Raw genomic sequence first — 25,651 nt, 5'->3', positions numbered from 1 at the left:
TTGGAAGCCACCAACATACAGAGACAGGTTGTTTCATCTAGTAGTTATACAGACATGGCCCTTTTGCTCCTTCATAGAGCCTATGTCACCCCATATACTAAATCCAAGATGTCGCCCCAGGGCACGTTCGCTTGTACCAAGTGTGGCATGGGCAACACGGACATCTTGCACCATATGTGGGGATGCACAAAGATCCATAAACTATGGGAGTGCATTCATGCAGACGTTCAGCAGATGTACGGAATAACGTTCAAACTCACTCCTCAATGGGCGCTCTTTAACATACCTGGTCAGAGGTCAGACAAGCTCCCAAAACATATAAAGGCCACACTGATACTGTGGGCCTCCGCTGCTAGAAAGAGCATTCTACAGCACTGGTTGAACCCAATGCCGCCACCTAAGACACTCATACAATCTAAGATAATGTTTCTTTTTCGCATGGCTTGGTTGGATGCCTTGACCTGTAAGGAGAAAATGATGGGGAGGTTCTTGACCACATGGTCGTTATTTATCCCGACACTACCTCAGGACACCAGAGACCAGCTCAGATCCCAATTTGAAAACACTCAATGGTACCTTTTTAAAAGAACTGGTGGTCATACACCAATACCATAAACATCTTCTAACCAGAGTGCAGAGGATTATGAAGGGGGGTTAGGGTAGGAGGATGGAGGGAAAAGGTTGGGTATTTGGGGTATTTATAAGATACTAATGTCTTGCATGTCCAAGCGAATTGTATACCTTGAACTTGTTTTGAAATGTCGTTTCTTTTCAATTCTGTATGTTAAAACCAAAAAAATATAAATAAAAAAAAAAAAACAACCAAGTTCTTAAATCATCTTTCAGATCTTTAACTAGTCTAATATGAGAATGAGGGAAATTATGTCCTGAAGTAGCACCATAAAGACGCCTAGAAAAAACCCTTCCCGTTGGTATGATTTTTAATACAAAATTCAACAATCCTAACAATGATTGGAGATTTTTCAGAGTAATTTTTTCTTTTGTAAACAAAAATCAATCATGGAGCAAGTTTAGAAATTTTGTCTTGAGGCAAGGAGCAAGTCATAGTCTCAGAGTCAGAGTCAATCAAAATACCCAAAAATTCTAAAGAAGCACACAGAACAACTGTTTTTTCTACCGCAATGGGAATCCCAAAATGATTGCATACCTTCACAAATCTTTCTAATAATGAAAAAACACACTTCTGAGTCTTTGGGGCCAATAAACAAGAAATCGAGGTAATGCAAAACTCCCTCACCTACAGAATTAAACTCCCCAACCCATTGAATAAAAGTAGAAAAAGTTTCAAAGTAGAAAAAGCTTCAAAGTAGAAAAAGCTTCAAAGTAGAAAAAGCTTCAAAGTAGAAGCAAGATAATGCTCATTCAAAGAACTACCTTTAGGATATGTCAAGTGATGAATTAATCTAAACCTTGTTCTTTTTTTTTTTTTTGCACTAGCCCAAAGGTGGGAGATCCTAAAATTACTAAAAAGGAGAATCAAAAGGACCTGCGACCCTCCCTGCTTCCAATTCTTTAAATATTTTTTCCTCCACTAGAGCAGGAAATTCCAAGACTGAAGCTATATTGTCGCATTGCAAGCAACCTGTACCTTTAAATGGCGGCACTAAAAAACCATCATTAAAACCTTCAAATAGAAGAGAGCTACTCTCCTTGTCTGGATGCATTTCTAGCCACAGAGCTAGATTTATTAATTTCACTGGAGTCAAAGCTTTTTTGAATCGTGTCTCTATTTGGTCCTTCTTGTCCGCTGCTTTGGATCTGTTTTTTTAAAAACATTAAGACATTGGGTTAGACCCCCTCCCCCAAAGAGCACTCATGCCGAAATGGGGAGTTAGCGGACCATTTACAGCTTGATTCATTATATGCAAAGCATGCGCCTTTTTTGTTAAGGGGGTTCGCACTCTGTAAGATGGAAACCTCTGAGGTAACACTAGCATTATCCATAGACCCAAATCTTTCTTTCCCCATGTCATGTTAGTATACATTGCCAATTGTTGTCTAAATGCTTCATCGTATTGTAACCATGACATACCCCCAAAATTCCTATACGCTTCCAGAATAGCATCTAAATTGGAATAGACCTGAACATAAATTGGGGTGTTTTTCACCCAAAACAGCAGCATAAATAGAAAAGGCCTGAAGCCAATTATTGAATGATTTTTGAATAATATTACGTCTTTTATACTCTGACTCATCTTTCTTCTCATATCTATGCTGCTGTTCTTTCGCTGATGGTAAAGGCAAAAAAATATCAACATATTCTCTATTCCATATTTGTTCTTTTACCGTACCGTTCAAATGAAATCCAAGAGGAGATACCTCACATGTAAGAGATTCCTTCAATAGTCAATAGGATTTCAGGAAGACCTGGTTTAACTACACATACTGTTACCTGAGGTAATATTCGCAGTAGGTGCTATGGGAGTTTTAACGGCTTCACCGCTGCCCAAGCATTCATTCAAAACCTCCTTTACTAATAACCTCAAATCAACAGGGGAGGCAGACAGGGGCACATTGATAATCTCACCCCTTGTATGCTGTAGGATGTCCTGCTGTGGAGATTCTTCTGTGCTCGAGCCCACTCCAGCAGGAGAACGCTGATGTTGGACAGATTGCTGGCAAATTTCTACCTCAGATGTTGGTGATGCCGACCTCCAGGACCACGAAGCAGCGATGGCATTATCTTCAATGAAAACCGTGCCAGTCACTGATTGCTGACAGGCAGCTGGATTCGTTCCCTGGGCCGCTGTAGCTCTTTTATGGCTACAGCGGCTAGATGTTCCGGGTGTAGCACTAATCACTGACTGCTCCTTGGATCCTGCATCATTGCATCGTGGCTGACCATAACTGATGACGCCATAACAACTCCTTGCTGACCCCACCTGAGATCTCGCGATGGGCTGCGCACTCCTTGGCCTGATGATTCCCGGCTCCTGCTGCGCACATCATGTTTGCGGTCCGACATTCTGGGCACAAACAGCAGTGGTGAGTACGTGACCCTGGGGTGCCGACTCCTTGCTGAACTACGGATAGCCCTCAGTGGCGCTGGAGATGAACGGGATCAGTGAGGTGAGAGCAGGGAATGTGGTGCAGGATCTGCCAGAACCTCTGGAGCAGAGGTAGGTTCTATAGCTGGTCGCATAGCCAGGTAGCTCCGTAACCAGTCCATACCGCCTTCACCTCCTGCCTTCTGAAGTGATTCTTGAAGCAGCGATTCCATCAGCTGTTCTTCAGATCTTGAGTCTTCTGAGGAAAATGATGTAACGGCTCCACAAAACAGCTGTTTTATACCTAAGAAAACCTCCAGCTCACAGCTGACAGCCAATTAGCTTTTCAAAAAAGGGCGGGAAGTCACACTAGCTGAAACCCGATATAACTTGCTCGTGCTTTAGCACAGCTTACCATAAAATTCATTAACTCTTTCCTTAATGGTATAACTTCATACTGATCACATTAATAACACTTAAAAATATTGTATGGGTGCCGTGTTATCATGCGACCCCCCCTCTGTATTCACTAAGGGGGCGGCGTTCATTCTGTAATGCTTGTTTCGTGTCGTGCTCCTGCGCAGGCGTACTTCTCCGCCCTGTTGAGGGCAGAGCAAAGTACTGCAGTGTGCAGGCGGTGGGAAAGGTCAGAGAGGTCTGGCGCCTGCGCACTGCAGTACTTTTCTCTGCCCTCAGCAGGTCAGATCAGTACGCCTGCGCAGAAGAGTGACACAACATTACAGAATGCTGTAGATAAGCCCCAAAAGGCAGTGGCCGCATCTTATAGCGGCAAAACAAGGTGACAGGTTCCCTTTAAAACCCTAATTACTTAACTCTTACCAAAAAGGACTTAAGAGGAAATGCAAGGTAGGTAGGTACAAATACAGAAAGCAAAATGTAGCATCAGGTTGGAGTAAATGTTTGGTTTGTATATTTGTCAAATTGGACTAGTAAAAAAGGTCTGCAAAAACTGACATGTACAGTTAAAAAAAAAACATTTATTTTTATTTTTTACAAAATTCAACCCCCTTCCCAAAAGTGATATAGTAAGAAATACTATATTTGTAAATGTCCAAATAAGCCAGCACCTCTAAAATTTGCTGTATTAGTTGATATAGAGAAGAAAACACAGGGAGCTCCATATTGCAAAATCTTTTGATTAAGTCTACGATAGCAATCAGGTATAAGCAAATTCTTAAGGTAGTATGCTAATATTTAAGAAATTTTGTGCTACCAGGCATAACTCTGTTTTAAGGCTTTACCCTTATAATCTCAGCTGCAGCTGTTCCCATACACGTGGGTAAGGCAGGGCACCACCGTCTCATGTGAATGTATTTTACAAAAATGCTTTAAAAAAATGGGAAAAAAGTGTTGCTAAAATAGATAAACAGTCCAGGGTATTGTTCACCACTTTTATTGCATCAACAAAATCAAAGCATTTGATAAAGTTTCTCATACTACCCTTTTTGAAAAAATTACCACTTATGGGATTGACAAGGCTACGGTTAGGTGGATTCATAACTGGCTCAGTGATTGTACTCAAAGAGTGGTTACAAATGGTTGCACATCCGATTGGAAGAGTGTTTCAAGTGGGGTACAACAAGGCTCTGTCCTGGCCCCAGTGTTGTTTAACATTTTTTTGAAATGATCTAGATATGGGAACTGAAGGTAAACTGATCAAATTTGCAGACGATGCAGAGCTAGGAGGGATAGCTAAGACTAGAGAAGAGAGAAATTATTTAGAAGGATCTAGATAAGATTGAACAATAGACTGCGACTAAAAGAATGCTATTTATCAGGGAGAAATGCAAGATTTTACAGCTGGACAAGAAAAATTAAAATTACATCTACAGAATGGGAGGAATATAACTAAACAGTACATATTGTAGGGAAGGTGACCTGACAGACGGACTTATTAGTAAGAAGAAAGGAGGGTTTGCACAGTTTTGGCAGACAGCAGTTATGACAGTGGGGAAACAGCTAGGAAAGTGTAGATGATGTGCAGTACCCTGGGATGACCACTAGATGGCAGGGAGGAGTGTAAGTTCAGGACTTAAAAGCAGCTTAGGGCTTTAGAAACCGTTGGTCATGGGGGGCGGAGTTACAGGGAACCGGGAAAGTTATAAATTTGACAGACGGGTTCCAGAAAGTTCCAGCCCCGGGAGGTGCTCAAGAGACAAGGAGTCTGTGACAGTTTGTGTGCTGTGAGGAGAGCCAAACCAGGGGACTGCGGAGAGAGGAAGTCAGGGGGGTGGTCCTAACAGGGAGTACCGCAGTACAGACGAGGCCCCGGAGAAAAGCGTACCGTATTGAAGACGATAACTGACCAGGAAAAGTGCTGATGGTGAACGGGCCCAAGGCGGCCACAGTGACTGCGCTGACAGGATCGTCGCTAAGTGAAAAAGGGACGGTAAGTGTAATTACGTCCCTGGTGGAAAAGAATGGTGTGTGAGTGTGTAACGGGGCCTGGACATGGAGGGCCATGTAGAGAATTGCAGTGTATCGTGAGGGCTGTCAGTCGGACGGCGGAAAATAAACTTGGACCTGTTGCACCTGAAATCTGCTTCCATCTTGTGTCTGTACGTCACTGCGCGGTATACAGAGGGACCACCCCCCAGTCCGGCCCGCACCCCTCCACTTGGCGTAGTCGGCAGGATCGCTGCCGCTAATAAGATATCTTCTGCGGCAGGCCTGCCTTTGAGGAATGGAAAAGGATTTGGACTACTTTTGGATTTGGATTATAAACACCTGTGGATTACAAATTACTAACCTGTGAATTACAAATTGGGAACACTGGAGGATGTGTGGTGCTGGCAGAGGATCCGGGGCGGTACCAAGTTCTGTGCAAGATGGCGGTGTTGCTCCAACGCAGGAGAGAGATCTGGGTGTTTGCAGTCGTCCCGGATGGACTGGGATCCCCTCCAACGTACCCCTGGGGGAAGCGATATGTACCAGGGGGCCGACGCTCCCACATACTGGACCCAGGCAGCTGGATGGAGAGGCCTGCCATCGCCCAACCCAGAAGAGGGAGTGATGCAGAGGAAGAGATTGGCTGCGGTTGCTTGGTGCCATTTGATTGCTGCCCACCAGACAGGATGCGACGTTGTGGTTGTCGAGGCATTGGGTGCCTGGAGTGGCGATGGCATCGGGAGAACGAGCCTAGCCGGGAGACTTATCTCTTAGACCCATGGGCAGTCGCTCGGATCTTGGGCGGAGAAGTAGAACACTTGCGGGCCCCGCAGGAGTGGCCACCAAAGTGGACATCGGAGTGCCTCCCTGCGGAACCCCCGAGCCTGGAGGCTAGCCCCGCTGGATGGCGGGGTGAAGGACAGAGACTGCGGGAGGTGCCGCTGGATGTTATGACAGAGGCAGCAGCGCCGGGGAAGGTGAGAGTTCCCCCGGCGGCTCCGCAAGCGGCCCCCACCACTCTGCCACAGCACGCAGCCTCCAGTGTTCCTGAAGGCCTGACTGCAGAGGGCCCTACGATCTATGCTGAGCTGAGTAAGGCCCCCGCTCCCGTTCCAGAGCCACCCCGCCCGGTGTCACCAGTGCGGAGCTTGTCCGCGGAAGGTACTGCTGCGTTCCCCCTGCCAGTAACAACCTCACCACCGAAACCGGCTAATATTCCGGCCCTGGCTGCAATTCCAGGTGTGGCCTACCCCGCGAACACGTCTGTGCTGGAGACGGTCGCAGCCTATTTGTCAGGCTTTGCGGCCTATTCAACAGGAACTACGGCTGATCCTCCTCGCCGTCCGGCCCCAGCGGCTGCTGGGCCGCTGACATCTACGGCCGCCTCTGCCCCGCACTCGATCCCGGCTGAGTCCCACCCACTGGACTTTAGGGCCTATACTGGACCCTCCGTCTAGGTCACGGAAGTCATCAAAAAGAAAAAGGCCAGGGAGCAGGAGATTTGGAACCAGCTCCATGAGAGGGGAGAGGCTGGCATGGCGGCTACACGATCCTTGGGACGGCTTGTATACACTAATATATCAAAGGGGTATGGGTTTATGCGAGACCTTGCGACTGGCCAGAAAGTATACATCAACGTGGCATCAATCCGCCATGGCCGGGTCTTACAAGAGAGGGACTTGATATCCTATTACAAGGAATATTGTCCTCACGGCTACTATGCAGTAGCCATGCTCACTGAATCCGAAGATCACGAGCCCCCGTAGAAAGGACTTTAAGGACACCCCCTGTATCCCAGGAGCTCCATGGCTGTGGGGTCCCTTGTTACCGGCCACCAGGAGATGGCGTGGACTGTCAGGAATTCGTTGTAACGTTATGCAGGTCATTGGGACAGTTTGCATTAAAAAAAAAAAAAAAAAATGTTTTTTGTTGTGTTAAAATTGTTGAAGTTGGTTTGCCTGACACGGCAGGGGTGCATATAAAAAAAAAAAAAAAAATTAAAAAAAAAAAATGGGGGAGTGCCAATGTTAAAGGAAGGGGGAGAAAGCCTTTTTTTTTTCTTTTTTTTTAACCAACCAAAAAAAAAAAGTAAGCAGCAAATGGAAAAAAAAGGGGTGCTTGTGTCATAGTATAAAGTTTGTTTTAATGTATAATATGCATAAGAAGATTGCAACAGGTCAGAGTATGAGGGGTCTGTATGACCAAAGGAAATGTGTGACCAAAAGGAATGTGAGACCAAAGGGGTCTACAAGATAAGAGGGTCTGTATGACCGGGACGCCGACCATGACTAGTCCCAAGTCAGGTCCCTAACACCACGGACATTCCCGAAGAAGGAAGCGGATGCTGACAATGATCTGGTAGGTGTAAGACCTCGATCATGGTGTACCGGAGAGTGAAAGGTGACAGAAGGGGAGAGTAGGGGAAGGTACACGCCGAAGAGAGAATCCGGGTGTACCTATCCCACTTTGAGAGATGTTGTCATGTGGCATGCGCGCTGGCGAGTGGCGGTAGGCTGCTCGGAGCATGGTGCTCCCAGTTTGGTTAGGCCCCCGCGGATGGTGGGTATGGCCCAACCACCAGTCCGACAACAGAAGGTAGGGGAAGTTTCAGAACGACTAAGGCAGGGATGACGATTGTCGAGGACGACAATAGACAAAGGAAGGTGGAGTGTAGGGAAGGTGACCTGACAGGCGGACTTATTAGTAAGAAGAAAGGAGGGTTTGCACAGTTTAGGCAGATAGCAGTTATGACAGTGGGGAAACAGCTAGGAAAGTGTAGATGACTTGCAGTACCCTGGGTTGACCACTAGATGGCAGGGAGGAGTGTAAGTTCATGACTTAAAAGCAGCTTAGGGCTTTAGAAACCGTTGGTCATGGGGGTGGAGTTACAGGGAACCGGGAAAGTTATAAATTTGACAGGAGGGTTCCAGAAAGTTCCAGTCCCTGGGAGGTGCTCAAGAGACAAGGAGTCTGACAGTTTGTGTGCTGTGAGGAGAGCCAAACCAGGGGACTGAGGAGAGAGGAAGTCAGGGGGGTGGTCCTAACAGGGAGTACCGCAGTACAGACGAGGCCCCGGAGAAAAGCGTACCGTATTGAAGACGATAACTGACCAGTAAACGTGCTGATGGTGAACGGGCCTAAGGCAGCCACAGTGACTGCGCTGACAGGATTGTCGCTAAGTGAAAAAGGGACGGTACGTGTAATTACGTCCCTGGTGGAAAAGTATGGTGTGTGAGTGTGTAACGGGGCCTGGACACGGAGGGCCGTGTAGAGAATTGCAGTGTATCGTGAGGGCCGTCAGTCGGACGGCGGAAAATAAACTTGGACCAGTTGCACCTGAAATCTGCCTCCATCTTGTGTCTGTACATCACTGCGCGGTATACAGAGGGACCACCCCCCAGTCCTGCCCGCACCCCTACAATATGACGAACACTTAGTTATACTAATAGATCACAGACGGCACATGAGTCATCAGTGTGATGCAGCAGAAAAGGCAAACAGTTCTAGATTGTATTAAGAGAAGCATAGAGTCTAACTCACGTGAAGTAATTCTCCCCCTCTACTCCCTGGTTAGTCCTAATCTGGAATACTGTGTCCAGTTTCGGGCACCACGTTAAAAAAAAAAAAAAAAGAAGACATTGAAAAACTGAAGCAAGTTCAAAGAAGAGCTACAAGGATGGTTAGCGGACTGCTATGTATGTTCTGCGAGGATCTGGGAGGAGACTTAATAGCTGTCTACAAATGTCTGAAGGGCTGTCACAGTGTAGAGGGATCATCCTTATTCTCATTTACACATGGAAACACGAAAAGCAATGGAATGAAACTGAATGGGAGAAGATACAGATTAGATATTAGGAAAATCTTTTTGACAGTGAAGGTGATCAATGAGTGGAACAGGCGACGACCAGAGGTGGTGAGTTCTCCTTCAATGGAAGTCTTCAATCAGAGGCTGGACAGACATCTGTCTGAGATGGTTTAGTGAAACCTGCAATGAGCAGGGGGTTGGACATGATGACCCTTGAGTTCCCTTCCAACTCTAAAGCTGGAGTCACACATAGCAATCTCGCTAGCAAGATCGCTGCTGACTCACAACTTTTGTGACAACAGCGATCTCACCAGCGAGATCTCTGTGTGTGTCAGCGATCAGCGACCACCCCCCCTGCCGGTATCGCTGATCGCTGCAAGAAACCTATGGACATTTCTTTGGTCGCTGGTCTCCCGCTGGCCAGCACCCATCGCTGTGTGTGACAGGCGGGAGACCAGCGATCAGCTGTAAAAAATAAAAAAATATTGTTATTCTCACCTTCCGACGTCCCACACAACCATCCCGCCTTTCTCCACGCTCCCGGTCCCAGTGATCCTTTGCACGAATGACCGCGAGACGTCGCGCTCCCGCGAGACCGTGACATCTCGCGGTCATTCTCGCAAAGGATCACTGGGACTGGGAGCGTGGAGAGTGGCGGGATGGTTGCGTGGGACGTCGGAAGGTGAGGAGAATAATAATATTCTTTATTTTAATTCTATTTTTTTTTTTTTACAGGGATGGCATCAGCGCTAACGAACACAGCGATGCCACGTGCTCGGCATCGCTGGTGAAGCTGTCTGTGTGACAGCTCACCAGCGATCACATAGCGACTTACCAGCGATCCTGACACGTTGATATCGTTGTCGGGATCGCTGGTAAGTCGCTTAGTGTGACTCCACGTAACATTTTATGATTCTATGAAGTTACAAGGTAACACATTTCAGCGTCATAACAAAGACTTCCTCAGGTCAAACAATCAGAGATTTGTAACTTGAATTTATTGATCCAATAAAAGTGATGAACAATGGCATGTACTGATTCTCCAATTAAGCAGTGCTTATTTTCCCCATTGTTTCCAATTTTACTTTTGTTTAACTACACTGTTTAGCTGTTGTGTGTCTAAAAATAAAATTTGACTAATAAAACAGATTCAAAAAACATGTGAAAAATAAATTGTTTGCAACACGTACATTATATGAGGTACACAATTGCAGTTAAATGTCCGGATTTTGACAAATTTTCTTTCATTTGAAAAGAAAAAAAAACATTATTTCCCCTTCACAAAAAAGGATTGCACAAGAAAAGCAAAAACTCAGTACTAGTGTTGAGCGATACCATCCGATATTCAGAAATATCAGATTGGATCGGACCGATACAAAAAAGTATCGGGTATCGCCGATTCCGATCCCGGAAGTCCCATTCAAGTCAATGGGACAGAAATATCGGAATAAAAAAAATAAACCCTTTCTTTCCTTGTACATCCTGTTCGGGAGGGGGGGGGGGGGAAAGAGTGTGGGCGGTGCGTGGGCAGACACTGTGCGTGTGGCCGGGGCCTGTGCGGGCCCATCGGGGGTCTGTACAGGCCTGTCGGTTGCCTGTGTCGGCGGTCTGTACGGGCCTCTCAGGGGTCTGTGCCAACTGTCGGGGGCCTGTGCCGGTTGTTTGTACGGGCCTCTCGGGGATCTGTGCCGGCTGCCGGTGGTCTGTGCCGGCTGCTGGGGGCCTTGTGTGTGCAGGCATCGTCTGATGGGACTACAAGTCCCATCGGGCGATGCCTGCTACAATGACAGTGATTGACACATTAGCCAATGATGGGACAGTAGTAGTCCCATCATCCGGCTAATGTGTTGAATGTAAAAAAAAAAAAAAAAAAAAAAAAATTTTTTATAATATATATATATACACCCCCCCACACACTACATATATGCAACATACATACTACATACATTCATGCTACATATATACAACATACATACTACATATATACTACATTCATACTGCATACAATATATACATATAGACATACAGTACATACTCACCATCACTTGTCACTTTGATCCCCGAAGCCAGTGTCATCTGTGGAAAAATATGAAAACAAAAAATATACTCCCTGATCCACAGAAATCCACGCGTGTGTGTCCCACGCCGATCTCCCATGGCGAACAGCAGCATCAGCTGATGCGACTGCTCGCTCCAGGAATCCAGTGATGGGAGGTATCCTTCCGCACTGTATTCCTCCGCCACTGTAAAAAAAAAAAAAAAATAGTCCCTGGTCTCACTTTATGGCAAAAGCTGCATGGAAACTTTCTCACACAGCAATGCCAAAAGTGAGACTAAGGACTATTTTTTTTTTTACAGTGGCGGAGGAATAGAGTGCGGAAGGATACCTACCTCCCGTCACTGGATTCCTGGAGCCCCGTAGAGAGCGGTCGCATCAGCTGATGCTGCTGTTCTCCACGGGAGATCGGCATGGGACACACACGCGTGGATTTCTGCGGATCAGGGAGTATATTGTTTGTTTGTTATTTTCATATTTTTTACAGTGAGAATGACACTGGCTTCGGGGAACAAAGTGACAAGTGATGGTGAGCATGTTCTCTATGTTATATGTACTTTATGTACCATGTATGAATGTAGCTTGTATGAATGTAGTATATATATGAAGTATGCATGTATGAAGTATATATGAAGTAGGTAGCATGTAGTACATGTATGTTGTATGAATGTAGTATTATGAAGTATATATGTAGTATGTATGTTGTATGAATGTGTGACGGGCTCAGCTCCTGCTGAGCCCATTTTCCTTTTTAGAGTGGACCCTCTGGGCCGTGGCACCCACCCACCTAGGGCGAGCTGACCTAGTGGGAACCCACCCCCTGTACAGGGAGTGTCAGGGGCAACACCAAGGGGGTGAGCCACCACGGCAGCTGGACCAGACGGCCGGCTCAAGGAGACACTATTGAGTGTCTGACAACAGGACGGACAGGATACCAAAGATAAAGCGAAGTCACACAGTTTCTTCCTCAAACGTGGATTCACACTTTATTCAGGTGCAAGGCATAACAGGGAATCAGGTGCAGGGCACAAACAGTGAAACACGGCAGGATGCGTGCAAGGGCACGCCAAATGTTCCAGGCATAACACGTGCACGAAAACATACCAGGGTCAAGGACAGGATACGTGATAGGGATCACACAAGAGTTCCTAGAAGGGATGCATGCTAGGACACGCCAGGATCCAAGACGGGGTGCGATGGCATCGGACTCCGGACTACTGGCAACGACTGACAGGGTCCAGGCATTGGGCTGCGGACATCAGCTCCGGACATCAGGCCGCAGTCATCTGGTTCCAGACCTCTGGCAACGGTCGGCAGGTTACTGGAATCCGGCAGGCAAGCCAAAGTTCAAGGCAGGGTGCGTGCTTGGAGACACGCCAGGGTTCAAGGCAGGGTGCGTGCTTGGAGACACGCCAGGGTTCAAGGCAAGGTGCGTGCTTGGAGACACGCCAGGGTTCAAGGCAGGGTGCGTGCTTGGAGACACGCCAGGGTTCAAGGCAGGGTGCGTGCTTGGAGACACGCCAGGGTTCAAGGCAGGGTGCGTGCTTGGAGACACGCCAGGGTTCAAGGCAGGGTGCGTGCTTGGAGACACGCCAGGGTTCAAGGCAGGGTGCGTGCTTGGAGACACGCCAGGGTTCAAGGCAGGGTGCGTGCTTGGAGACACGCCAGGGTTCAAGGCAGGGTGCGTGCTTGGAGACACGCCAGGGTTCAAGGCAGGGTGCGTGCTTGGAGACACGCCAGGGTTCAAGGCAGGGTGCGTGCTTGGAGACACGCCAGGGTTCAAGGCAGGGTGCGTGCTTGGAGACACGCCAGGGTTCAAGGCAGGGTGCGTGCTTGGAGACACGCCAGGGTTCAAGGCAGGGTGCGTGCTTGGAGACACGCCAGGGTTCAAGGCAGGGTGCGTGCTTGGAGACACGCCAAGGTACAAGGCAGGGTGCGTGCTTGGAGACACGCCAAGGTACAAGGCAGGGTGCGTGCTTGGAGACACGCCAAGGTACAAGACAGTGCGTGCTTGGAGACACGCCAAGGTACAAGACAGTGCGTGCTTGGAGACACGCCAAAGCACAAGGCTCAAGACAGAGTGCGTGTGTAGAGACACGCCAAGGTCAGGGTTCCAGGACAGGGTTAGGGCCTGTGCGTGCAAGAGGGCACGACAGGGAACATGGCAAAGCCTGTGTGTACTTTTACAAAAGCACAGGGAGGTATGCCATGGGCAGGCGAGGGCCTGCGCGTGCTTTAGAGAGCACGCAGAGCACAATGCAGAAACAGCGTGAAGTGCAAAGGAGCACAGAGGGCACGGCTGGGGCACTGGCTAGCTGATCGGGCTGCGGCACTGACAGAAGGGCAAGACTCCAGCGAACCCGGCTGAGGCATGGCAGGCGACAGCTGTCACTGACCGACGAGCACGGCTGAGGCACAAGCAGGCGGGCACGGCTAAGGCGGGCACGGCTGAGGCACAAACAGGAGGCTAGGAAGGCCAGGCGCATGCAAAGGGCACACGAAGAAACACAGCAAGGGAAGACAAGACAAGAAACAAGGCAGGGCTTAAACAGAGTACAGAACCAGGGACAGAAGCAGAACAGAGCAAGAACAGAGCTAGCAGCGGAGCGTAGGCCGAAGCCCAGAGCCGGGCCAAGGGAGAACCTTGGGACTAGCCAAGAAACGTGCAAGAGAGCATAATAGGAAAGAGTCTAGCAGCGGAGCGTAGGCGAAGCCCAGAGCCGGGCAAAGGCAGAGCCTTGGGACTAGACATGGAAAGAAGCACAAAAAGGAAAGAAAGGAGGAATGGTGCGTGTGCCAGGGAGCACTACAGAGCACCATAGGAGAGAGCGAGGCAGAGCAAGCAAAGACTGAGACCATAGGGAGGAACAAGGCAGAGAAAGGCAAGGTACGAAACAAGGCATAGCGAAAACAGGCAAGGCAGAGAATAACAGAAGGACTACAAGTCCAAGCAGGACAAGGATGAACATGGCACAACGAACAAACATAAGACAAGGCACGGGACAAGAGACGGAATACGAGCACGGAGCGTGTGCAGAGACGCACAACAGAGCAAAGTGCAAGGGCACAGAATAGAGGGACCGTCCCACAGACCAAGCAGCCATGCAGGGACACCACACAATACTCAGGCCCTGAGCAAAGGAAGGGGTGGTCTGATATAGGGCATAGCACCTCCTCTTCCAGGTTAGGACCAGGAGAGAACTTCCTAGTTCAGATCCACAGGATAACAGAGCGCAGTCACATGACCAGAGTTCCACACATGACGAGACGGCTGCAGATCCAGTGCTGAAACCTAGACAGGTCACATGAACAGAGTTCTAGACATGACGAGATGATTGCAGAACCAGACAGAGCAGGATCCAGGAAACATCACATGATCAAGGTTTCAGACATGACGAGATGATTGCAGAACCAGACAGTGCAGGATCTTAGGAAGGACACATGATCAGAGATTCTAGACATGACGAGAAGATCACAGAACCAGACAGTGCAGAAATGCAGGCATCTTGCAGCCCAACAGTCACAAGGTAAGTGTGCACACAGCTTCAGGGATCACACATGATAGCAGACATGATATGCGCGTGCACACCGCTCCAGGGGTTCATGAGGCAAAACAGACATGGCAGACATGACAGAATGTAGTATATATGTATGTAGTATATATGTAGCATGTATGTATGTATGTATGTATGTATGTATGTATGTTGCATGTATGTAGTATATATGTATGTTGCATGAATGTAGTATATATGTAGCATGTATGTATGAATGAAGTATATATGTAGTATGCATGTTGTATGAATGTAGTATATATGTAGCATGTATGTATGTTGTATGAATGTAGTATGTATGTTTTTTTTTTTTTACATTCAACACATTAGCCGGATGATGGGACTACTACTGTCTCATCATTGGCAAATGTGTCAATCACTGTCAGTGTAGCAGGCATCGCCCGATGGGACTTGTAGTCCCATCGGACGATGCCTGCACACACACAGGACCCCCGGCAGGCCCGCACAGACCACCGGCAGCCGGCACAGGCCCCCGGCAGCCTGCACAGGCCCCCGAGAGGCCCGTACAGACCACCGGCAGCTGGCACAGCCCCCCCGAGAGGCCCGTACAGACCACCGGCAGCCGGCACAGGCCCCCCGACAGGCCTGTACAGACTCCCGAGAGGCCCGTACAGACCCCCGACAGTCGACACAGACCGCACATCATGATGCGCACAGACCGCGCATCATGATGACATCATTTCAGCAGCCAATCACAGCCACAACAGTGGCTCATTGCATTATGGGGACTTCCAATTCCGGTATCCGATATAGAAAAAATATATCGGTACTCGGTATCGGAATTCCGATACAGCGAATATCGTCCGATACCCGATATTTGCAGTATCGGAATGCTCAACACTACTCAGTACAGTTGCTTGTGACAAGCAAGCACATCATCTCTGACGACACTGATTTTCGATTTTTATTTTCTTTAAAAAATATTGTGATGGCTTACTTCTTTCTAGTCCATGAATAATTAACAGAACCTGTCATGAGCATAAGCAGGGTCAATGTAGCGACAATCTGCAAGTAATTAGTGTTTAAATGATGCTACCATACTGAAGACAGAGCTACTCAGAGAAAATTAATTAATTTAATCTCAAGAGCTACTCGCTTTCACTTATAGGAGCGTACACAGTCATCGCTCACTAAATTGAGCTGACATACTACCTGGCATATTTAATGACAATTCACTTTTTATTGTATGTGTGCAGAGCAATCTGTCAAAGTATCAGAGAGCGATTACATCCACCCAGGGGCAGACATTGACAGCTTGGGGCCCCTGTGATAGAAAGGTGTCTGGACCCCCTTCCTTTTATGGCAACAAAGAGAGATAGATAGATTATATACATATATATATATGTGTGTATATATATATATATATATATATATATATATATATATATATATATATATATATATATACACACACACACACATACACACACAAGAAAGACGACAGCAGCACATGCGCATGAATCTAGGCCATGTGAAAACACAGAAAAACATTAAAAACATTCAATTTAGAAAACTTTTTCCAAAATATTTTTCATAAAAAGTTTTTTACTTACAGTAATAGATGAAAAAATGAAGGTTCTTAGCACAAAAATTGGCCAATTCATGTAAGCCCATCAACCATGGCAAGGTGACCTCCCTCTGATGGGTCCCTGCTATACACTACAAGCCAGTTCCAGGCCACCAGCCTACAACTTTGGACAAACATGTCACTACTGGGTTCAGCCTACAATTTATGGGCAGGTAGAGCTGATTGCGGCACCTGCAAGGCCAAATGGGAGGGGTGCAAGATCAGACTGGAGGCAGCCAGCATCCAGGATTGCTTAGGCTGGTTTCACATTAGCGTTGAAACAACGCTGCGCACTGCGTCGGTAAGCCCCGCCCCGATCCGGCTCCCTGTCCGCCCCATCCGGAATCACCGCCTACTATCGCATTTGCACGCATGCGATCGGCGCACCCTATCTTTAGCATAGGGTGCGCAGATCATGCCCTGCCAGTGTGAAAGTAGCGTGCTGCGCACTTTTGACGGTGCGCCGTGCGCGCCGAAATGCAACATAGTCATTTTCCTCATAAACAACTTCTAATCTCTTGTACCACTCATCTCAGAATATGTTTAGCCAAGAAAGATAAGAGGCAGGGCATATGTTCAGGAAGTTACAAATAGACAATTACAAGAGATAACAAGAATGCATTTACATAAGGAGACAGCAACATTTGCCACTTTTGTCACTGTGGTAACTTTCGCCACTTTCATTGTTTTCGTCATATTCATAGATTTCGTCACTTATGTCATTTTCATAATCTTCAAATCTTTGTTCACTTTCATTGCCTTCATCAATTTCATCACTTGTGTAAACGTCATCAATTTCACCATTTTCTTCTCTTTCACCACCTTCATCACCTTCATAAATTTCTTCTCCTTCACCACCTTGATAAATTTCTTCTCCTTCACCACCTTCATAAATTTCTTCTCCTTCACCATCTTCATCACCTTCATACATTTCTCTTCTTTCACCTCCTTCATCTCCTTCATAAATCTCTTCTTCATCACCTTTATCTCCTTCATAAATTTCTTCTGCTTCACTACCCTCATAAATCTCTTCTCTTTCACCACCTTCATCTCCTTCATAAATTTCTTCTACTTCATCACCCTCATAAATCTCTTCTTCATCATCTTCATCTCCTTCATAAATTTCTTCTGCTTCGCTACCCTCATAAATCTCTTCTCCTTCACCACCTTCATCTCCTTCATAAATTTCTTCTCCTTCATCACCTTCAGAAGTTTCTTCTCCTTCACCACCTTCATCTTCTTCATAAATTTCTTCTCCTTCAGGATCTTCATCGCCTTCATACATTTCATCTCTTTCAACACTTTCATATTCATTGCTTTCATTCTCTTCATAAATGTCATAATTTATGTAATTTTCATCAATTTCAACACTTTCGTTACTTTCCACATATTCGTAAATTTCTCCTCTTTCACCACTTTCAACATTTTCATTGCTGTCATTCATTTCATCACTTTCAACAATTTCACCATTTTCATCAATTCTGTAAATTTCTTCACTTTGACTATTTTGATCACTGTCATAAATCTCTTCATTTTCGTTATTTTCATCACTTTCAAGGTTTTGCTCCATAATAAAAAAATAATTCAGCTGTTCTTCATGTTCTGGTAATGCTTTGGCAATGCCCATTACCTTGACTCTTCTTGGGTCCCAGACACAATCCTCTTCCAACCCACTGTTAACCATTCCACAAAATGGTGGTACCCAAGCGGTATCGTAGCCAAGGTCATGCCATGTCTTTTGCATAGGGTGACCTTGGCGTTCAATTTTCTTAACCCTACCTACACTCACTCGAAGCTTCAGGACAACCTGCTCTGATTTGTCATATAGAGGGTATCTCAGAGCTTTGTTTATGTCTCTACTGACGTATACCCCTGGTCCCAGCATTCCAGATGGAGATTGCTCAAATCCACCTTCAATAATTTGCTGAGCTGCAGAAAATGTGGTCCCATGGTACATTACATAGATCTTCCCGTCTTGTGGCAGATCATTACTGCGGAGAATGATTTCCTCAAAACCAGGCATATGCTCCTCTTTCCAAATATCTCCTATGTAGTTTGAAGAATCTCCATAGCGATTTGCCATGATCACTATAATAAAGAAAGATATTCAGTTTTTAAAAATGGCAAGAAATGTTGTCAAAGATAAGCGGGAGAAAGCTGAGCAACCAATGGTCAAACACATTTATTAATAAAGAATACTTACCACCTATGGCAATCTTCTCCAGGCAGCTGACTCATGCAGTGTCTTATATGTGTTTCACAGGTTTACGCTGGAAAAGCAACTACCTGTTTGGACAGGTGTCAGTACTTTGAACAGTAGTAATGTGGTTCCGAAGAGGATTAGAATGTCGCTGGAAACTGGAGAAGACAAAAATCGGTAAGTATTTAAACTCATTTACAAGACATTACATGTATATTGTCACGGTTCTGTTGTTGGGTGTCCAGGGACCAGGGGCTCCTTCCCTGTCCCTAATGCTGTTCCCTGGATTACTTCTGATGGTATTGACGCTAGGGCCATAAACCTTGTAGTGATGGGTGAGCACTAAAATGCTCGGGTGCTCGTTGTTCTGGTCTAGCAAATTGGAATACCCGGGTACTCGGACAGAACAATGAGCCCAATGTAAGTCTATGGGGGACCCGAGCATTTTTACCGCAATCCCCCCAGGGGTCTTTTTAAGGTCTAAAAACGTCTGAAAATGATGGAAACACTGCTCAACTGACATCATGGGGATCGCCACTGAAAGCATTCCTGACTCCTAGTTCACAGCTTTAAACAATTTTTTCAGAGTTTCATGCCATTTTTACTGGTGCACCAAAAAACATACCAAAACAAAACCAAAATGGATTTTGCTGGGAAATATGTAAAGGAACAGCCTTTCCAGGTTAGTTTTTCAACTTTAAAATTGTAAAATTGCTTTCAACCAAAACAAATACATTTACTGGGAAATGTCATTGTAACGTTTAACAACAATAGCTGTCCATGTCGTGTGTGACACATAAGCAGACACATCTTGTTTCATTTATGAAGGAGGGACTCTTAAAGTCACTGAGCCAATTTTTTCAGAGGCCCTATGCAGTGAGTGGATGAGCTGCCAAGAATTATGACGCACCCCAATACCCCTTTCACGAGATGTCCAGGAAGGCCTCCATAAAAAATGTTGCATTGAATGCAAGGCCTACCCTGCTACCAAGTCATATGCACCCCAATAAGCCTTTGAAGCCACATACTGGATGGGCCCATGAAAATCCACTTCACATTATTCATTTTTTACTCCCATACTGTTTTCTTATGAATTGACTGCAAGGCCTGCACTGCTGCCAAGTCATATGCACCCCAATAAGCCTTTGAACCCACATCCTGGATGGTCCCAGGAAAATTCACTTCACCTTATTCATTTTATACTCCCATACTCTTTTCTTATGCATTGACTGTAAGGCCTGCCCTGCTGCCAAGTCATATACACCCCAATAAGCCTTTGAACCCACATATTGGATGGGCACAGGAAAATCCACTTCACATTATTCATTTTCTACTCCCATACTTTTTTCTTATGCATTAAAAACAAGGCCTGCCCTGCTGCCAAGTCATATGCACCCCAATAAGCCTTTGATCCCACATACTGGATGGGCCCATGAAAATCCACTTCACATTATTCATTTTGTACTCCCATACTTTTTTCTTATGCATTGACTGCAAGGCCTACCCTGCTACCAAGTCATATGCACCCCAATAACCACAATCCCCCCTTGGAAGAAACACGTAGGAGGGCCTCTTAACAAAAAATGTCCTATTAAAAAGGAGCAGGTCTCCTAGACTTGTAATGCCCATACACTGTGCATGGGCTGACAAACATTTCCCCCTGGGGGAGTAAAATTGTTAAAAATGTGTTCAACTAGATATGTTTGTCCCTAGCAACAGCTCAGAGACAGGGATAGAAATAAAAAATATAATATAATAGGATTTCACTATTTTTATATTGGAGAGGTATACAGTAGGTCATAAAAGGATGTTCCACAGATAGGAAAAAATGGAAAATATAAGAATAAATTGGAAGAATACATGTACATCTCATTTTTATGAGATTTCTCCCTGGGGGAGTAACATTTGTTTTGGTTTAAAATTAGTAACGGGCATAATAAAAACACCCTTGCCAAAAATAGGACTGCCTGTAGCATCACAGAACACATTAACCCTGGTCATCTAGTGGCGGACAAGGAGGAGACATTAATGAAGGCCTCAGTAAAACCTAGGCCCAATGTAAAGGAGTGGGTCTCCTAGACTTGTAATACCCATACACACAGTGCATAGGCTGACAAACATTTACCAATGGGGGGTACATTTTTTAAAAGTATACTTAGGGCATCATAGACACCCTTGCCAAAACTTGGACTGCCTGTAGCAGCACAGAACATGTTAACCCTGGTCATCTAGTGGCGGACAAGGAGGAGACAATGATGAAGTCCTCAGTAAAACCTAGGCCCAATGTAAAGGAGCGGGTCTCCTAGACTTGTAATGCCCATACATGCAGTGCATGGGCTGACAAACATTTCCCCATTTTTAAAAACTATACTATGGGCATCATAGACACCCTTGTCAAAAGTTGGACTGCCTTTGGCAGCACAAAAGACGTTAACCCTGGTAATCTACTGGCGGAGAATGAGGAGACATTGATGAAGGCCTCATTGAAAACTAGGCCCAATGTTAAGGAGCGGGTCTCCTAAACTTGTAACTCCCATACACGCAGTGCATGGGCTGAAAAATATTTCCCCATGGGGATTACACATATTTTAAAAGCATAATATGGGTATCAGAGGCACTCTTGCCAAAAATTGGACTGCCATTGGCAGCACAGAAGACGTTAATCCTGGTGATCTTGTGGTGAAGAATGAGGACACATAATGAGAAATCAGACTGAAATCAAACAAATAAATAAAAAATGTGAATCCACCTATGAAAGAAAATAACAAAAGGGAGGGATGAACACAGGTTCATAGATATGTGTTTTCAACTATGGAAGCTTATATCTGGTAACCACCTCTTTCAATCTCTGCTCTGAATCAACTCCTCCATTCAATGTCAGCAAGCAGTTAATCCTGAATGCTCTATATGTATTTTCAACTATGCAAGCTTATATCTGGTATATAGTTATTTCAACTTACTCTGCTTGTCCCCTTATGTTGTGAGGTCAAGAAACTTTTCAAAGTGCTTTATGATCAATGTAGTGCTGGACATCTGTTTATCTGACCACAACATTTTATTGGGCCCTGCTGTCTCAATTTAGCTTGACTGATTAAGGAGAAGAGAGAGAGAGAGAGGAAAAAAAAACAAACAATCCTTTGCCTCCTATATATTCAGACATAGTTTGGGGAAAGCATTTATGCAGGGGGCATTTATGCACACTCTATCGAAGTACAGTTTATCAAAGTACTGGCAGTTATAACATAGCAGTTAGACAGGGCAGGAGACAGGTAAGACATTTATATACATCTACTCCCTGTACATTTGGAGTACAACAAATATACACCATATGCATTTGTGTAATTTATATCCTGGCCGCTGCATTCATACACATCCACCGCCCTGGCATTAACTCTCTACACTCCATCCATATCGGCCCCTCGCTTCTTTCCTCTCCTATGTATAGCACTCACACTCTTTTCACATTGTTAAATTGCACAGATCCAGTCAGTCCCCCCATTCAACATAAGAGACGCTCTCACAAATCACTTAACCATCTGCTCACTCTTTCTATCCTCCTCCTAGTCGCAGGAGACATTGCTCCCCACCCTGGTCCCCCATGTTATAGAAAGTCAAACCCCCCAACTGCTACACTCAGAAACCCCTCTAATCTCATTAATATTCCCTGCATGCCATCTGTCTCTCTTAATTGTGCACTTTGGAATTCTCGCTCAGTGTGTAGCAAACTCTCCTTCATTCATGACTTTTTCCTTTCTAATTCTCTTAACCTCCTGGCTCTTACTGAAACCTGGATCCAGCAGTCAGACACTACCGCTGCTGCTGCTCTTTCATATGGTGGACTACACTTCTCTCATACTTCAAGATCAGACAATAGAGCAGGTGGAGGTCGTTGGTCTGGTTCTATCACCAAAATGTACCTTTCAGGTTATCCTTCAACTACTCTCACTAGTCTTCCCTTCTTTTGAGGTCCATGCCGTCAGACTCTACACCCCCTTCTCCATGCGAGTGGCGGTGGTGTATCGTCATTCCGGCCCCTCCCATCAGTTCCTGGATCATTTTGCCACTTGGCTTCCACATTTTCTCTCCTGTGACATCCCTACCCTCATCATGGGAGATTTCAACATCCCCATTGCTCTTCCCCTCTCCCCATCTACTACTCACCTTTTATCTCTAACCTCCTCGTTTGGCCTTTCGCAGCTTACTAATTCTCCAACGCATGAAGACAGAAACTCCCTCGACTTGGTCTTCTCTCAGCTTTGTGCAGTGGATGATTTCACAAACTCCCCTCTCCCGCTCTCTGACCCCAATCTTCTTTCATTCTCTATCAAGAACTGCCAGGCTGCTCAGGTCACCCCCACTGTCCATACTTATAGAAACATACTGGCCATTAACACACACAAACTTACGAAGAAATTGCAGTCTTCATTGGCCCCTATCTCCTCCCTCTCATGTCCTGATTCTGCACTGAAGCATTAAAATGAAACACTTCAAAGTACCCGCTATAAATAGAACACCACAACACAGACGGCGACAACTGGCACACCCTGCAAACACGTTTCCTGCAGCGGTGCTCCAGGTGCGCCGAACGTCTGTCGAGAAAATCCAATCTACATGAATATTTCATCCATTATAAGTTTATGCTTCGAATATACAACACTGCCCTTCACCTCTCCAAACAAACCTATTTCAACACCCTCATCACCTCACTGTCCAATAACCCGAAACGTCTCTTTGACACTTTTCATTCTCTACTCAACCCAAGAGTACAGGCCCCAACCACGGAGCTACGAGCTGACGATTTGGCCAATTACTTCAAAGAAAAAATTGACCAGATCCGACAGGAAATTATCTCCCAATCACCTCATACCATGCACTGTCCTCCCTCCCCCACTGCATCTAGCTCACTCTCTGATTTTGAACCAGTCACAGAAGAAGAAGTAAGCAGGCTCCTTGCATCTTCTCACCAAACCACTTGCATCAGTGACCCATTTCCATCACATCTCCAGTCCCTTTCCCCTACTGTCACCACTCACCTAACTAAAATATTTAACCTCTCTCTCTTTTCTGGTATCTTTCCCTCCTCATTTAAGCATGCCATCATACATCCACTACTTAAAAAACCATCCCTCGACCAAAACTCTGCCGCTAACTATAGACTTGTCTCTAATCTTCCCTTCATCTCTAAACTCCTGGAATGCCTGGTCCACTCCTGTCTTATCCGCTACCTCTCTGATAACTCTCTTCTCGACCCTCTCCAGTCCGGCTTCCGCTCCTTACACTCTACTGAAACTGCCCTCACTAAAGTCTCTAATGATCTACTAACAGCTAAATCTAATGGTCATTACTGCATGCTAATTCTCTTGGATCTCTCTGCAGCATTCGACACTGTGGATCATCAGCTCCTCCTCACTATGCTCCGTTCCATTGGCCTCAAGGACACTGTTCTCTCCTGGTTCTTCTCCTATCTCTCTGACCGCTCCTTTGCTGTATCTTTTGCCGGTTCCTCCTCCTCTCACCTTCCCCTTACTGTTGGGGTTCCTCAAGGATCAGTCCTAGGCCCCCTCCTCTTCTCCTTGTACACTGCCCCTATTGGTCAAACAATCAGTAGATTTGGTTTCCAGTACCATCTCTATGCTGATGACACCCAATTATACGCTTCTTCTCCTGAAATCACGCCAGCCTTTCTAGAAAACACCGGCAATTGTCTAAATGCTGTGTCTAACAGCATGTCCTCACTATATCTGAAACTGAACCTGTCAAAGACTGAACTCCATGTGTTTCCTCCCTCTACTAATGTACCTATACCCGACATTTGCCATTTCTGTGTGTGGCTCCACTATTGCTCCCCAGCAACATGCCCGCTGTCTTGGGGTCATGCTTGATCCCGAGCTTTCCTTTGCCCCCCACATTCGATCACTGGCTCGCTCTTGTCATCTGCACCTCAAAAACATTTCTAGAATTCGACCTTTTCTTACTTTTGACTCAGCAAAAACTTTTACTGTTTCTCTTATTCATTCTCGTCACGACTATTGTAACTCTCTTCTAATCGGTCTGCCTCTTACCAAACTCTCCCCTCTCCAATCTGTCTTGAATGCTGCAGCCAGGATCATATTCCTCACCAATCGTTACACCGATGCCTCTACCTTGTGCCAGTCATTACACTGGCTACCCATCCACTCCAGAATTCAGTATAAACTTATTACCCTCACCAACAAAGCCCTCCATGGCTCAGCACCACCCTACATCTCCTCCCTTGTTTCAGTATACCACCCTACACGCGCCCTCCGTTCTGCTGATGGCCTGAGGTTAGCATCCTCATTAATCAGAACCTCCCACTCCCGTCTCCAAGACTTTACACGTGCTGCGCCAATTCTTTGGAATGCACATGCCAGGTCAATACGATTAGTCCCCAATCCCCACAATTTTAAGGGTGCCCTGAAAATGCATTTATTCAGACTGGCCTATCGCCTCAACATATTAACCTAATCTATCCCTGTGTGGCACAGCCAAAAGTTTTACCATAACCAGGTTCCCCGCATCATGTTCCAACATGCTTTATGCATCCATTAGCCCTCTGTGTCTGTACTGATACACACTTAACATTATGGCTGGTCCATACAATCAGGGCAACTGTTACCACCCACCTTTCGTGTCTCCCTCTTTTCCTCATAGAGTGTAAGCTTGCGAGCAGGGCCCTCATTCCTCTTGGTATTTGTTATAATCTATGTGATTATTGTTATGCTGTAATGTCTATTATCTGAACAAATCCCCTCCAAAATGTAAAGTGCTGCGGAATTTGTCGGCGCTATAGAAATAAAATTTATTATTAGATATCAAGTCAGTATATGTCCAACGAGAAATGTTTGTCCCTAGCAACAGCTCAGAGACAGGGATATAAATAAAAATATAGTGACATTTGCATCATGGAATACGTTGACCCTGGTGTTCTACTGGTTGTGGATGATGAAGATGAGGATAAGGAGGAGGATAACACCAAACAGACCCAATCATGAAGCGGATAACCATGTGTGATT

General features: G+C 45.9%; 2 protein-coding genes across 2 annotated transcripts in view; one reads left to right on the top strand and one right to left on the bottom strand.

Moving 5' to 3' along the window:
• The window catches only part of LOC141098030 (uncharacterized), a 305,679-nt gene that overhangs the window by 87,195 nt on the left and 192,833 nt on the right, over positions 1–25,651 (top strand). The gene's annotated exons all lie outside the window — the stretch shown is intronic.
• On the bottom strand, positions 16,478–18,788 carry LOC141097741 (uncharacterized). Its single transcript, XM_073585125.1, has 2 exons — positions 18,621–18,788; positions 16,478–18,505 (listed from the first exon to the last, which is right to left on the bottom strand). Exon 2 carries the CDS (start codon positions 18,498–18,500, stop codon positions 17,040–17,042), a length of 1,461 nt encoding a protein of 486 aa, XP_073441226.1. The 5' UTR covers positions 18,501–18,505; positions 18,621–18,788; the 3' UTR covers positions 16,478–17,039.

This window comes from Dendrobates tinctorius, unplaced genomic scaffold (genome assembly GCF_039654945.1).
Source record: "Dendrobates tinctorius isolate UK_male_01 unplaced genomic scaffold, ASM3965494v1 ptg000086l, whole genome shotgun sequence".
Lineage (NCBI taxonomy): Eukaryota > Metazoa > Chordata > Amphibia > Anura > Dendrobatidae > Dendrobates > Dendrobates tinctorius.
The sequence above is the reverse complement of the archived record's forward strand: the minus strand, read 5'-3'. Positions and strand labels throughout refer to the sequence as shown.